At 47.4% G+C, this 15278-nt stretch overlaps 1 protein-coding gene across 1 annotated transcript in view; it reads right to left on the bottom strand.

Annotated features, from left to right (window-relative positions):
- Positions 1-4454: 4454 nt before the first annotated feature.
- The window catches only part of LOC144168239 (ATP-binding cassette sub-family A member 7-like), a 32795-nt gene continuing 21971 nt past the window's right edge, over positions 4455-15278 (bottom strand). Inside the window, exons 7-8 of the mRNA XM_077697266.1 lie at positions 9927-10149; positions 4455-4696 (exon numbers count right to left, since the gene is read on the bottom strand). Of these exons, the coding sequence (XP_077553392.1) occupies positions 4481-4696; positions 9927-10149 (439 nt within the window). The 3' untranslated portion in view covers positions 4455-4480. The remainder of the gene's footprint in view (positions 4697-9926; positions 10150-15278) is intronic.

The following is a 15278-nucleotide window of genomic DNA, read 5'->3' as shown; positions in this document are numbered from 1 at the left end:
AGATGTGGTGTGACGTGAAGAGGACGTGACCATGTGACTGACGGCCTTCACTGTTGGCGCCAAAAACACGAAAAAAGAGGAGAAGATTCAGAAAGAAAACAGGGGGCACAAACCAATCTCAGGATGCAACTACGGAAACGACCCTCCAAGGTCAGCCCCTGGACGTAGCAGAAATCGGGGATTCTAGCCGCGGCGCTAACCCGCGACGATGACGTCCGCCTCGTTTCGCACAAGTGGCCCGTCACGCATGGCCAGAGCGAGCTTCGATAACTTATGCAGTGTGTGCTCGACGCACCCTGTTCGCGTACGGTGTAGTCGCCGCCATTTTCTTCGTAGTGCCATTGAGTCTTCGAAATGATTTATGCTGACCATGGTCGTGATCGCGCGGGGGATAGCTACAGCGTACCTCATTCGACGGTGATATTTTAAGTTTTAACACCACTACGGCAAGCGATAAAGGCGACGAAGCGGCGAGGGTGACTGGGCGTCGAGAAAAGTAGTATTAAGGGTTTTCGCAGTTTGTATTGTCGAGCTAACGAGTGTCATGGGAAACGCAAGCCCGTTTAAAGGTAGGCTTGTCGTGTTACTAGGTAAGTATAATTCACGTTTTCAAATTTGAGGTCTGTATATAGTCACGGGAATCATAATGAAGTGTGAAAATGCAAGCTTTACTGCGCGATAGCAGGGAACTTTAGAAAACACTCTCGAGGTACCGATTGCGCTAGCGAGAACTACCTCAGCGGTTACATCACCGGTGTCTGCAGCCACGGCCTCTGCCATGTTTTTCTTTCTTTCTGGTGTATTTCAAAAAAGAAGAAAAAAACGCCCGCCCACGTGTAATATGTTTCGACGTGTGTTCAGGATTCCCTGGTGGCCAAACCCAAACCCAGTCCGCCTTAAAATATGCCTGAGAGTTAGAACCGTTAAAACCGAGTTCGAACCGATGTCTGGCTCGAGAGACATGTCGACTTAGCGTAGGCATCCAAGCGCGGGCTCTCGATCGGTCGCCAGGGGCAACCAGTGGTGTGCATCGGGAAACACGGGAAGACAGCCCTGATGGAAGCCGTCGGCGGGGGACGTAACCATCTGGAACGAATCTACCGCCCGTTGCAGAGCCAAAGCGTCACTTGTCGGGAGTCAATACGCAACCGCCGTCACGGCGCAGCACTCGGCCTGATCACTTCCGAGCGCCAAATGATAGGTCCCAGCACAAAATGATAGGTCCTGGTAACGCAGAATTCCGATTTGGCCCTCGAGCGGGCGCGTAGGTGAGGGCGAAGGGGAGTCGAAGGGCGGTGTGCAGGAGTTTTCATAGCGACGTGACCGAGCGGGTAGAACAGGCAAGAGACTCGAGCAACAATCACTACGGCTAATTCGGATAGATGACTTGTCCGTCCGTGACGCGTCGATCTTTCGAAACACGAAGAGCAAACATTTTCAAGGGCGACCATTGGCGCGTGGGTGCGGCGGTACGCGAAATTCGATGAGCTGCCAAGATGGTGTCTACGGTTGACGGAATGGCGAACGATTATTAGAGAGCGCTTGGGCAAATACGGTTCTTTTCTCCGTGTCGTGGACAACGGAATTTACTAGACGATGTAGAACGGACTTCTTCCCTCTTAGCGGGGCTTTCATTTTGAATCAACCTACTGCATAACAAGACCGTTCGAAGCGCAAAACGTAAACGAGGGACGACGAGAGGGCACAGGGACACGCGCTACTTCCAACTTGGAAGTAGTTGGAAGTAGCGCGTGTGCCTGTGCCCTCTCGTCGTCCCTCGTTTACGTTTTGCGCTTCGAACGCTCTTGCAATGGAATACCAACTTGCCCAGAAGTCCGCCTTAATCAGCTACTGCATAGCACCTGACTTTGTTGAGCGTGAGGATGTTCGGGAACAAAAACTGGGGTTAGTATCTATTCAAAACACAGTGTTCTGACAGCAACCTGTGTATTGTGCTAATCGTGTGGTAGGCTTAACTGGCCTGTGTTTTCACCCAGATTCTCTCACGCCTACTGAATGTCTCTTCATGACGCAACCATGTGACATGCGGCGATGTCCCGAACGTAATTTGGGAACGCTGCCGCTTGCGGCGATTTCCGGCACGGCTTTCCGAGGCCAGGTCCTCCGGTGCGTCTACAAATACGTCGCTTCTTTTGGTGGGGTCCCGAACGTGGCCGTGAAACCCTGACTTTGCTTTTTACAAGCCCAATCAAGTTTCCTACATTCACATTCACCACCATAATTGTTTTCATTGCCGTTATAGCCCTACTGTCACCAAAATTCGTGCGGGGTGCCTGAGTCTGCTAACGTGTTCAACTGGAAAGCCGATTGATTGATTGTGGGGTTTCACCCACCGACGCCACGCAGGCGATTAGGCGCGCCGTAGTGGAGGGCTCCGGATTAATTTTGACCACCTGGGGATCTTTAACGTGCGCCGAAATCTTGTACACACGGACGTTTTTGCTTTTCGCCTCCATCAGAAAAGCGGCCGCCGGGGCCGGGAATCGAACCCGCGTCCTCGTGCTCAGCAGCGCAACGCCTTAGTCACTGAGCCACCGTGGCGGGTCAACTGGAAAGCTATATGGCTTCAGCTGGCTTTACTGATTTGACATTTTTTGTAGCGTAAGCTACACTGGCCGACGTTGAGGAGTTTCGCGTGTGCCGTGAAGGGCCGTTCTGCGCAAGTGCGTGGAGCATTGGATTGGTTTGGATCGAATCGGATTGGCTTGGCCTGGATTGTATTTGAATTGGATTGGATTGAAATAAATTGGATTGTGTTGGATTGAAACCCAATCCAATTGGAGTACGGGTGTGTAGAGAATGAGTCTGCACATTCGCCGGTCTGCGCATTCCAGAGGAGTGACGTCATAGCCGCGGCAGACGCACTGGCGCCGGCGCGTGCCTAGCTGTGCGCTTCCATTGCGCAGTAGCCAAGTCTGACGCTGCCTCGGAGCCGCTTAATAGCCGTTTCGCGTGGCTCCTGGAGAGCCGTGCTACGGGAGGAACCATGCGCGAGGAGCAGTGACTGGACTGGACTGGACTGGACTGGACTGGACTGGACTGGACTGGACTGGACTGGACTGGACTGGAGGGGACTGGACCGGACCGGACCGGACTGGACCGGACTGGACTGGACTGGACTGGACTGTATTGTGTTGTATTGTATTGGTTTGTAAATCGTTTTAGCAGCAGTAAGTATGATAATCAGCTAATCCCAGACAACCAGGAAACCTAAAAATAACCAGATGAACCTTAGCTCACGCTACGTATATCCTGGCATAGCCGAGCTAAGCCAGTGCTAATTTATACTGCTGCGTCGTGTTTACATTTTTCCCTTCACTTTCCGTATTTCGTCAGGCTAATTGTTTACCATACCACACACTATTCACAACTCCCTACTGAAAAACTAAGGCCCTGTGTTATGGTTGCTTCATGTAACCGGCATGCCACACCTGCAATGTAGTGGGAGAGTATCGCCACGAGAAGTCGTTCTTCTTTGGCATTCAATGCATGCAAGAAGATTTAGGTGCTTTGAGGAACTTTTTTACAGCGGCTGTGTGCAGTCACCGCGCTTTCCTACGCTTGATTTCCACTCCCGTCGTCGTGTGTTTTCAGAGAAGCTTTTAATGGCTATGGTTAAGTGGATTTTCAGCGTCCAGCGCAAGAAACGACTGGCGGCGTAGCGAACTTCATTCCGCATGCTCAGACGAAAACGGCAGCAACTCTCGTTTTGTAAAATCCTTCTCCGAAACAACTATAGGACCGCTGAGACGACTATATTACTCCGATATTTATCCACTTGTCCCAGTAGGGTTCACAGCGGTTCCGTCTGGTGCCAATACACAGAAATTATACGGCAGGAGTAGCGTTACAGAAAGCGGCTGCAACTCTTGTTTAACCGGTACTTGGCAAACAAAAAACTGATGATGATTGGCCGCTAAAACGAGTACGTCATGAATAGTTCGCAGTAAAGTTGTAAACGGCAGTACTTTAGCTTTTTTTCGTGAATCTATTAAGACGCAGAGGACTTGTCAAGTGACGAGGGAACTACCTGGAAATGTTAGCATCTGAAGCACACGCCACACTTGCGGCAGAAGAGCAAGTTTATCAAGTGGCATGGTCTGTCTCGTAAACTCGGTTCATACAGAAAATACTGTACAGCTTCAAGCTTTTTGAAATTTAATTGATGCAATCACTGAAACATGGATAAATAAACAAGAACGGGTACTACTGGGGTAGGACACCGTATAAAGGAACTTACAGGAACATACGGTGCACTGGCATAGACCGCACTGCATTGTGGGCCCTATTGGCGCGAACGTACACGAAGTTCTGACAAAGAACATCAGCGCCTTTATTAGCGCGTTCTAGCTCTTGGAGCGCTTTCTGAGCGCTTCTAGGCAACTGCTCATTGAATAAGAACAAGCGCTCTTTCTCATTTTGCGCGAGTATTTTTGTAGACGTAGTCATTTCATTTCCATCAAATGCCTATAGTAGAATGCCCGGTCTTTGGCGCCTGTGCGGCAACAGCTGCTTCAAAGGCTTCCTTCCGCGTAACGCTGGAAAATATTTGTTCCAGCGATGTGTCGGTGATGTAGAAGTCCCGCAGCTTGAAGCGCTTCTTGATGAGCGCCATGCGAGTGAACATCTCGCTCCATAGCATCTTCACTCGGGACATACGGAACTCCAGTTGACCCTGCGAGGATGCGCGCCAACTTTTATTACAAACACTTGCCGGGGGTTGTTTCTTGGCCGAATTGATTGGCGCTCGGTCGAAATGAACATAAAACCAGAAGCAAACGAAAACTGTGAAGTGGAAATGCGTCTTGCTTATTATTAGTCTATGGATGACGCTTGCCAGGATACAGTGTGGCTTGCTACAAAATTATTGCACTATAGTGACTCTTCATTCCATCATTAAAATATAATTATTCGCAGCTTAAAAACCTAGCGCGATCCCAAGCTGAACTCCTTTCCATCTTTTCGGCGTAAAATACCCTTCCCAATGCAGCCGTAGTAGCCGTGGTACAGATCCGCGGTACAGATAATTTAGGCAGCGGGCGCACGTATGTATGTGATAACCCGCCGCAAAGGCGTAAGCTCTGAGGAATAATTTGTGATTCCTTTCTGCATCCCGGGATGTCCACTTTTGATTGCGTGAATGCTGTGCTTGGCGCAAAGCGAGCTCGGGCTTTATCACAGACCGGTTTTTTTTTCTGCGGACATTTCTTGTCAAGATGTTCAGAAAAGGGGAAACCAGCGAGCAGAACGCAGGACAAGAAGAGGAGGCACACACACAACACACAACACACTTCTTGTCCTGCGTTCTGCTCGCTGGTTTCCCCTTTTCTGAACATTATGAACCAACTAGCCCAGCAATTCACTCTCTTGAACTATTTCTTGTCAAGTTTGACGTGGATGCGAATGCCAGGATTTGGCCTGATGCGCCCCGCGTGACGAGTAAACGCGATGGCACGTGAGTAGAACTGGTGCATGCGGATGTCTGTTATTGTGGGGAAGGTGCCGCGTGAATTGCGACCAGTCTACCTGTCGGAGGGATTTGAGTAAAAAAAAAACTAAACAAAAGGGAAAGACACAAACACGATGAAGCAGTGAATAAGTCTGATAATCGCCAGAATTCCGCCTTCAAAGCACGTAAGCCTCAGCCATGAAGATACTACTATTGCTATTCAGAGTTTTAGTGACATTAAGGCCGGGTACATGCGCAGCGCAGGACACAGAAATGGCAGTTTTAGGGGCGTCCGTAAAAAATTCAGGACACTGATACTTTTGCTGCAAATACAAGACGTGCTGCAGAATTGCAGAGCTAGGAGCTCGGTTTTTATCTACATGTGTGAAAGATGTGTCGCATGATAGAGGGCGGAGATGCCATGGTGCTATAAAATCTGTTACAGAAGTTTGGATGGTGTATAAAAAGGAGACAGCAAGCTCTGACACTTCCTCTCTAACTCTGTAAGAGATGGGCGCAGAAAACGATGGTCGATTTAGCAAGAGTTCAGTCGTGGACGTATCATAAAAAAACGTATTTAAAAGGGTGGTGAGGCATGGATGAAATTTTAAAAGCATAAAGGAGATCTGTGTATGCTCGCTGACGTTGTAGGTTCCATTTATTACACTCCACATAGAGGCTTTCGCCCGGGCTAGTGCGGAAGTCGCCACATGCCAGGCGGAGCCCCAGATGAAGCACTGGGTCCAGCATTTTGAGGGATGCTTTACTCGCAGACCCATAAAAAACACTTCCATAGTCCAATCGTGAATCTATTAGGCTAGTAAAAACACGTAAAAGAAGGTGTTTGTCAATACCATATGAAGTGTGGGAGAGAACCTCGAGTATAGTCATAGCCTTTAAGCATTTATGTTTGAGTTGTTTAAATGTGGAATGAATGTGAGCTTTTCGTCAAGGACTACACCTAAACACTTGGGTTCATTTCTTACTGGAATTGAGACACCATTGAGTTTAATGTCTACATCCGGCCGAATGCCATGCGTTTTCGAAAACAAAACACAAGTACACTTTCTCGGATTAAATTTAAAACCGTTGCTACATGCCCAGACAGCTGACACAAACCGTTACGAACAACGCAATTACGAAGGACAAGTGCTGTTATAGTGGCCAAATAGGTGCATAAGCAAATGCATAACGCAGGTTCTCATCTTATTTTTGTCCCTGTAGTGATTAAGAAACGACGTTGCATCGTTGCACCGGTAGCTCACCAGCCAATTGTGTATTAAGAAGGTGATTCTACGGGGTCGTGAAGACCGCGATATGTTTATTCCTTTCCCACTTTGTGAGGAAGGCATGTTTATCTGAAGGTTGCTTCGACGGAAGAAAAGCTGCTCTGTTCCTGAATTAGTTAAATGAAGGCCACTGGCAGCACAGTTTTATCAGCGAAATGGTTCTTTGTCAAAGCTTTCATAGGACCAGGCGTGGGAACACGGGCGCAGGGATGTAGAGATGGTAAAGTCTAGCGATATTGAAAGCAAGCGCCATGCAGGCGTGCAGAAAGTAAAACAATTCTTCAACGGGACGTTTATATAAGCGAATCATTTATAAACTACGAAATCTGGTTGCAATGTTTTATACTTCTGAACAATGTTGAGCGAAATGAGAAAATTAGGCATATTTGAGGCAAGACATCACAACAGAAACGACATGAAATTGCACTTTTAATAAACGTACATGGACGCTTTATTTACAGCAACAGCAAATAAAAAATACGCCTTGAAAAATATTTACCGCAAAATACAAAAAACCATCGCGGCGCCCTCTCGCGGCAGTTTCCCAACGTCAAAAGAAAGAAAATGTTCTAGTAGATGGCACGAGCATTGGGACACGGCAAAATTGATTTGGTGCGAATGGGAATCAACGTATACTGGATTTGAGAAGTTTTATGAAGCTTAGCCTTGCGATAAGAGAACACCAGGTAGCTTCGCTGCTGTCATCAGCGTTCTCGACCTTAAGTAACTGAAGCTGGGCTAATTTTTGTTGTGTATACTTGGTGCTAGCTTCCTTGTGTTTGCTTTCACGCCGGTTAGGCCTCCACGGCGCTTAAGGGGTGCGAAGCAGCCGCGGGAATGCTTTTAGGCTTCCGTCGTTTTTTCGGAAGGCCAGGATGTCGTATGTGATGCCTACAATGGGCGGAAAGCCGCGCCTTTGTTGTCTTGCGGGCAGAAGAGCAATTAGAGTATTGAAATGGTCTTCGTGGTTTTCTCAGCGATCGCATCGTATAAGCACGAGAGGCGCCGAGGGTTTCTCTGCGACACTAATGGAATGTCTCTCCAATTGTCAGGGGTAATTACCGCATTAGAACGTGCGAAGCGCGGGTGCTTACTGGTCGATAAAAGCCCGGGAAACGGAAAAGCACAAATCGCTAGTGGCATTTGTCAATTTTTTACTTTGTGTGTACCTTGTTGAATATTGCAGCGTAATGATGAGGTTCACTACGCGTAAGCGAGGTTTAATACAGGAATGGGGCCTAAATCACACGGCTAGTGGCGATGCAGACAGCGGGCGGCAGAGACACAAGCCTCTTAGTCTTCACCTTTCCCGAGCCGGAACATGTGCATCTATAGTTTCATGCTGGCCATGGCGGGACAAACGGCATGGACAATGTCATCACTGGAGAGCCCGCGGTCTTTGAACGTCTTTTAGCTGTCGCTGAATCTATGGGCAGTCATAATAGTTACATTGTAAAATATCCGGTTAAAATTAACTGAAGTTGCCGCTCCGTTCCGTTTTCTAGTTATTGTAAAACATCATTATATTAACAGCCTGAATTCGAGATGCCATACCATTCGGCTAGCTACAGTCTCTGAGGTACAAGAGGCCCACCGAACATTACACATCTGACTATGCCGTCCATTGCATTTTCTTTTCTTTCGCAGCGATCAAGCCATGTCCGCGTTTTATGGTAGAAAGCAAACAAATGAAGCTGGAGAAACATCACTCCTTGTTTCCTCGTTTGGAAGTCTTGTCAAGACACTCAAAAATTGAACTAAGATAGCGTGTGCAGTACTGGTAAACCATAAATGTGATGACGCTTTCGGTACTTGAGGCCCTTGTACCGTGAAAATGTTGTAAACAAAAGCTCGGGAAAACGAGATCGTGATTACTTGTCACTTGTTTTGTGTATTGGCAGTGTGACGAAATCGCTCAGAATGGTGTATTCTCCAAGAAAAAAATTAAGCTGCTAGCAGTTGGCATTCTAGGCAGCCACAAGCGAGTGCGAAAAAGCGAGAGAAGTGGTCTGGTGCAGTCTTATAGCATGTATTCAATAGCGAGGCACGCATGCGTGCAACCATGTGAGTGCGCCGTCACTGGTTACGTCGGTCTTCGCGGAATGGCGGTATTTCACCCATATTGTGCTATGCGCACAATATGGGTTGGACACTTCAACCTCAAGCCCGCCGAACGCAAAGTAATACCTCGACTCCAATGCGAGTGAGATTATAACATCTCTGTTGACACCACCGTTGAGAACCGGGTTGAAACGGAGCAGACGACGCACGCCGGTGTTTTTTTTTCTACGGCGTGCGGGCGCAGTGGCACAAGCCGCGCCATGTCCGTGGCGCTTCGGCCATCTCCGTGGCCATTTCTAGGGTTGACAGCTAAGAAATTGACAGCTAAACTTTACAATGAATACCACCTATTCGTAAGCAGGAGACTATCGAGGAAGAAAGCGGTCCAGTTCTGTGATTATCAGGAGTGAAAAAGTCCACACTGCGGATTCGGAGTGAGCGCGGCCGTACATTGTCCAAATAGCTTTGTCAGAGTGATTCTGCAAGTAAACATATTCGAGGCATCAGCTCGGCAATTGTTCAAAAGGCTCTTGCTGAGCAGCGCAAGAGTATGCCTAATTGAGTGTTCGAATACCCTGAGAACATAGTGTGCACACTTTAGGTATTATCCCAATATATAGATAGTGGAAGTGACCCTCTGTTTAACACCGCCAAAATACTGCGCAAGCACCGCGGGCAAAAACGAACGTTTTCATGTATATAGGCCTTCCAATCCTGAAACCTTTGAACACCCTAGTCCTGCGGACGTTGCTGGTACACAGAAAAAAGAAATGTTGGGTACAGTGATATGACAGGCATATTTTCCCGGCGGAATGGTACATTGGGAAGTCTTTATGAGCTATGCTTTTATATTGTTAACGTATCTTTAACATTATTTTAACACCACCGCTACGATTTGGCAGCCACAGGCAACATTAGGCCTTTTTTGTGAGCCATTGAAATCAAGACTAGAGCACCTGTCTACGATGCTAGTCCGTTATATCACTGCTCGCTTAGTCCCTAGCACTGGATTTTCCTCAAGCGTAGCTTAGGAAAGAACCGCACGCTGCCTTAGGAGGCCAGCACCCTGCCCCGTGGGTGCCTTCTCCCCCCGGTGGCGTGCTCACCTGGTATGTGTGCACCAGCTCGGCCTCTTTGAAGAGGTAGGTCACGGCGCTGGCCACTTCGCGCAGGTAGAAGACGTCCTGCTTGCGGTCAGGGTACGTTTGCACCGTGATGGTGTGGCCCTGGCCGAACTTGTCCTTCAGGTGCGCCAGTGAGCCCAGACACTGCAGCTTGCCGTCTCCCATGATGGCGATCCGGTTGCACAAAAACTCCACGTCGGAGAGGCTTCAAGCGTCAAGAGGCGACCGGACGAAATGGTGTGGTTAACAACACCTTCTCGTGCGAAAATAAAACTTTGCGAAGGAAGACAGGTCGTAAATTCGCTTGGTACTGTATAAAATCACTGCACATGCAGCTTGATATTTCAGTGAAAGATACATGCATCTTCGGCCAGGAATTAGAGTGCGAGGTGTTACGATTTCCAGCCACTAAGCAAATTACTATTGCTGTTGTGGAGCGAATGAAGCCGCATTGTTTACAATAGATAGGTAGGAATTTATTGATCAGAAAAGGTGCAGCAGACGTAATTTGTCGCGCCTTGAAGCGGACACCGGAACTCCTGCTGGTGTGTTTGGACGAAATTAAGAATTGAATAATGTCCAAAATAGTGAGATTATCGATCTATGCATAGGGTCCTTTGAGGAGATGTATCGTGATTTGTATTCTCACTTCGCAGTGCCTATGTTGCTCGTACAACTGGCTATCAATATTCCGGGGGAAGGCAATGTGGGAAAAGGGACAATGCCATTCTGTTTCACTGGTTACTACACTGATCCGCCACTGAGGAACGGTATAGCGGTCTCTTTACCTGGTACAGGTGCAATTAAAAAGCTTGCAGGGCCTAATTTGGTTGAGTTTTAAATTGCACGTTTAATTCTGTGACTGGCTTCGAGGCTGCGTCATGGTGCTTCCTAGTAAAGTTATGTTCCAAAAGAACGCCATGACCGGGAAACAGAAAAACCTCTTGAGCAATTTTCTAAGCTATTTTATGGGCGTAGCTAACTAGTGCAGTAATTTCGCGATGAGGTGCTTTGCGACCACGTAATCTAAGTACTGGAGGAGTTGGTTGGCTACGTTCTGCAAGCATTTATTAAGATTTCAAAAAAGATGAAAAAAAGTGTCGCAGGGTTCCTTTAAATGTCGGTTTAGCAACAGTTGTATCACCGCGATTGTTTGTGTCGTAGCTTACATTCACGTTACAACTGTTGCTAAAACGACATTTAAAGGAACCCTGCGACACTTTTTTTTTTTTTCATTTTTTTGAAATCTCAATAAATGCTTGCAGAATGTAGCCAACCAACACTCCCAGTACTTAGATTACGTGGTCGCAAAGCACCTCATTGCGAAATTACTGCACTAGTTAGCTACGCCCATAAAATAGCTTAGAAACTTGCTCAAGAGGTTTTCCTCTTTCCCGTTCTTGGCGTTCTTAGGCCGCTGGAGTTACGCCATCACTACGGTTTGCCTGCTAATGAGCAGCTTTTCTGCAGTTGCAGGAATGAATGCATTCGACAGACACTGTAAAAAGAAAGCCACAGAAGCAAAGCAGAAACGGAGGGCGTATCTGGTGCGATGAGTAAACCACGCAGTACTGCTTCGTGTTGGCGGTACCTATAGCTTTCGCAGTCATTCCAGACGCGAAGAAAAGAGTGAAAGCGCTTATTGCGAAGTGTTGCAGAGTCACCTTAAGTTCTCCATTCCTGTTTACTCTCCAGGGTGAACCGCTGGCGCAAGTCATACATCTCCCCGTTGTTTCACGCAAAGTAAACCTCAGGTGCATTTGAGGCAAAATCTGTGCATATAACCGGCAGCCACCGTGTTCATTTAGTTAGGAACGCTCGTTTGGTTGGTTTTTATAAGCGCAAAAAGCGGCCGCGCAAGGAAAAAAAAGGCGCCTTCGAAATGCCACAGAAAGGCTCAAGCCGTGCAAGAAATAAATACGTTTTCGAAATGACGCAAAATAGCTCCAACATACGGAATTAAAGCAAGCGTAAAAAAAAAAAAAAAACAGAGCTGCCGCTGGTGCAGTTTCGGGCAGGGGGCGCGTTAGCACTGCGTCGCGTACGCGAAATTTGAAATGCATTGGGTGGCAGCAGTGAACGGATAACGGCGCTGCAGCCCACTATGGCGAATCACTGCTCTGCACTTCCGACAGCTTCCACATTGAGTGGAGCGGCTTTAATTTTTTTTAGTTTACTCCGACGCCACTGCGCCGGCTTTCGTTGCAATTAATCCCCATTTCTCCGCTGTATACTCGTTTGCTCGGTCTGCTATCGCTGTTATTTTGTCTTTTAAGTGCAGAGCAATTATTATTACTTGGATAGGCTGGCGAAAGCGAGCATCCGGCGGCGTCCAACGAACGCGCACCCACCCTGTTATCGTCCGCAAAAAAGTGTCCACAGCTGCTATCCCTTCGAAAGCGTTTTCCATGGCGTTGCACGCGTTTGAATGCACGCGTCCATCAGGAAGAATAAAATCCCCCAAAATATTCAGTGCGTTCGGTTCTATACCATGGATCAGAAAAAATGACCAGGAAGAAGCAATTTACGGGCACTGTTTCATATAAAGAGCATCAAAAGAAAAAGGAAAAAGAGGAAGAAACACTTGGCGCGTGGTCAATTCCCATTGACTTGTGACGCATAGGACGAGTACACGAAAAGGAAAACGAGCGTGCGTGAGAAATTTCCCCAGCAGTCTAGGCTGGCTTTCAGCTTCACTGGAGGCAGTGCATACCAGCAGCATGAATAGTAATTCTTGAAAAAGTAGCTGCAGTGAGTCTGATGCCGAGGCTGTAGGTTATACCGGACTTATGCATGAGGCTTGGCGACAAACCCCGCCGAGAGTAAGGCTTTCGTGAAAGAATGGACCTGATGATGAGGATGATGCTTGATGATGCTTAGTGGCTTCCCTTTTGTAACGGGGTGGCGTTGCACAGCGGCCTTAGTCGCAACGCTACTGTACAATCACCTCGCCAAAAAATACAAACAAAAAATAAAAAATAATGTCAAAACTAAAAACAAATACTTATACGAAATTTTTTTGCTAGTCTGACTTCTTGGTTCGCATGTCTTCCCAGATTGTTCTCTCCTCTTTTCCCACCAACATTCTAACCTTCTTTTACTAACCTCTACTGCTGTCCAGTTCACTTTTCCGCTAACATTAAAGCCAAGGGCTTCCGGAAGCTGGATGGCTCCATCACTGAGGACTGGACGGATACTTTTGCATTCCGTTACAATATGTCGCGTGGTTTCTCGCTCATTTCCACAGCCTGCGCATAGTTCTTCCTGTACCGACTCGCGGATAAGAGTTTTTGTCCGAAAGCAACCCGCTCGGGCTTCAAAAAGCAATGCACTCCCTTCGGTATTATCGAATAATTTTTCCCTTGTGATCTCCTGCTTCCCGATCCTGTAGATATCTAAGGACTTCTTCGCATTCATCCTCTTTTTCCAGGTCGTTGTTTCTGTTTCTTTCACTTCATTTTTATTGCCTTGGTCGTTTCCCCTGCACTTCTAGGTTTCATATATTTTTTCCTGAGCTTTCTGGTTCTTTTCCTCCATTGTGTGTTCACGCTTTTCATGTAAAGATACCGTAACACTTTGGCCGCCCATCTCTGATCATCCATATTTCTAAGTCGTTCTTCAAAACATATTTTGCTCTGTGCTTTTCTCACTTCGAAGGATGCCCATCCCATGTCTCCCTGCACTGCCTCATTTGTTGTTTTACTGTGTGCTCCTAATGCCAATCGACCTACGGCCCCCTGATTTACTTCTAGCCCTGATTGAATCACTGATTTGACACACACTACTGCGTTTGAAAAGGTGAGTGCTGGTACCATTACCCCCTTCCAGATTCCCCTCACTACTTCATATCTGTTGTATCCCCGCAGTGCTCGGTGCTTCACGATAGAGGCGTTTCTTCTGCCTTTCATTCTTAAATGCTCTTCATGAGTTTTTAGATACGCCTGACCTTCGTTTAACCATATGCCCAGATATTTGTATTCCGTTACCCACGGTATTGCTGCTTTTTGAACTAGAACTCCCGACTTTGCAGTGCTAAACTCTAACCCCAGTTCAGTGGCTTCTTCCCCGCAGATATCTGTGAGCTGTTGCAGACACTGTTTGCTATCTGCTAGTAGTACTATGTCATCTGCATATATCAGTCCCGGGATATGTTGTTCCACTTCCTGTCCTTTGCGGCTATAACATAGATTGAAACCTATTTTACTGCCTTCAAGCTTTCTTTCTAGTCTAGCCATGTACAGCATGAACAGCAATGGCGACAGAGGACAACCCTGCTTCAAACATCCATTTGTGACTACCGGTTCCGTGCACTTTTGGTCCTTCCAGGTAATTTGCACCTCGCTCTCATTGTAAATTCCCTGCAACAGCTGTATAAAGTCCTGGCCTAATTCCTCCCGCTCAAGTATGCTCCATAGAAGTTCTCTATCTACGTTGTCGTAGGCTCCCATTATATCCAGAAATGCTATCCATAGTGGTCGCTCCTGAGCCATTGACACCTCTATGCATTGGGTTAGGACACATAAATTGTCCTCTAAGCGTCTGTCTCGTCTGAAACCATTTTGTAGTTCTCCCAGTATGCTGTTCCCCTCTATCCACGCCTGTAGTTCTGATTGTATGGCTTGCATTGCCAGCCTGTATACCACTGAGGTAACTGTAATAGGCCTGTACGAATTGGCATCAGCCCTGTCTTCTTTACCTTGATATATCATCTTCATCCTGCTCTTACGCCAATTGTCCGGTACTTGCTTAGTTTTTATCACTTTTTCGATTGCTCGAATCATTTGTGCCTTGCTTCTTGGACCCAGTAGGTTGACCAGCCGTATAGGAATTTCATCCGTCCCTGTTGCCGTATTAGCTGGAACATTTTCTTCGGCTTTTTTCCAGTTTAGATTCTCCAACTTTAGCTCTCTATCTGTACGCACTTCGCTTGCCCCACTCCCTGAATGCTGTAGCCATCTCTCCGTTCTTCTGAACTTCTCTTGTATCATTGAGCGCATGTGCAAAACTGCTTCTTCCCCTTTAGTACCTGGCCTTCGCCGTTTATGACATGACGTTGTACTTCTTCGGTCTTTTTCCTATAGTTCCTTGACATGATTCCAAAACTTTTCCAGAAGGGTAGCCCTCTTGCGGCGGCCGCCCGAAGCACACTTGGAGATTATAGAAGAACACGCCCTCTTTTTTTCCGCCTGCCCTGCGCAGTTGAGGTAGCCATCCCAGACGCCACGTGTGGTTTTGGTGGCAGATAAAGCGTTTCCTGGCAGCCGTAGCGCCTTCCTGTCGGCCGATTTTAGGGCTCGGAAAACAGAGCAGCATTTAGATAGCTCGACATTCGCC

This window comes from Haemaphysalis longicornis, unplaced genomic scaffold (assembly GCF_048455015.1).
Source record: "Haemaphysalis longicornis isolate Haplotype H1 unplaced genomic scaffold, Haemaphysalis longicornis Haplotype H1 scaffold_2, whole genome shotgun sequence".
Taxonomy (NCBI): Eukaryota; Metazoa; Arthropoda; class Arachnida; order Ixodida; family Ixodidae; genus Haemaphysalis; species Haemaphysalis longicornis.
Note: the sequence above shows the minus strand (reverse complement) of the source record. Positions and strands in the feature narration are given on the sequence as shown.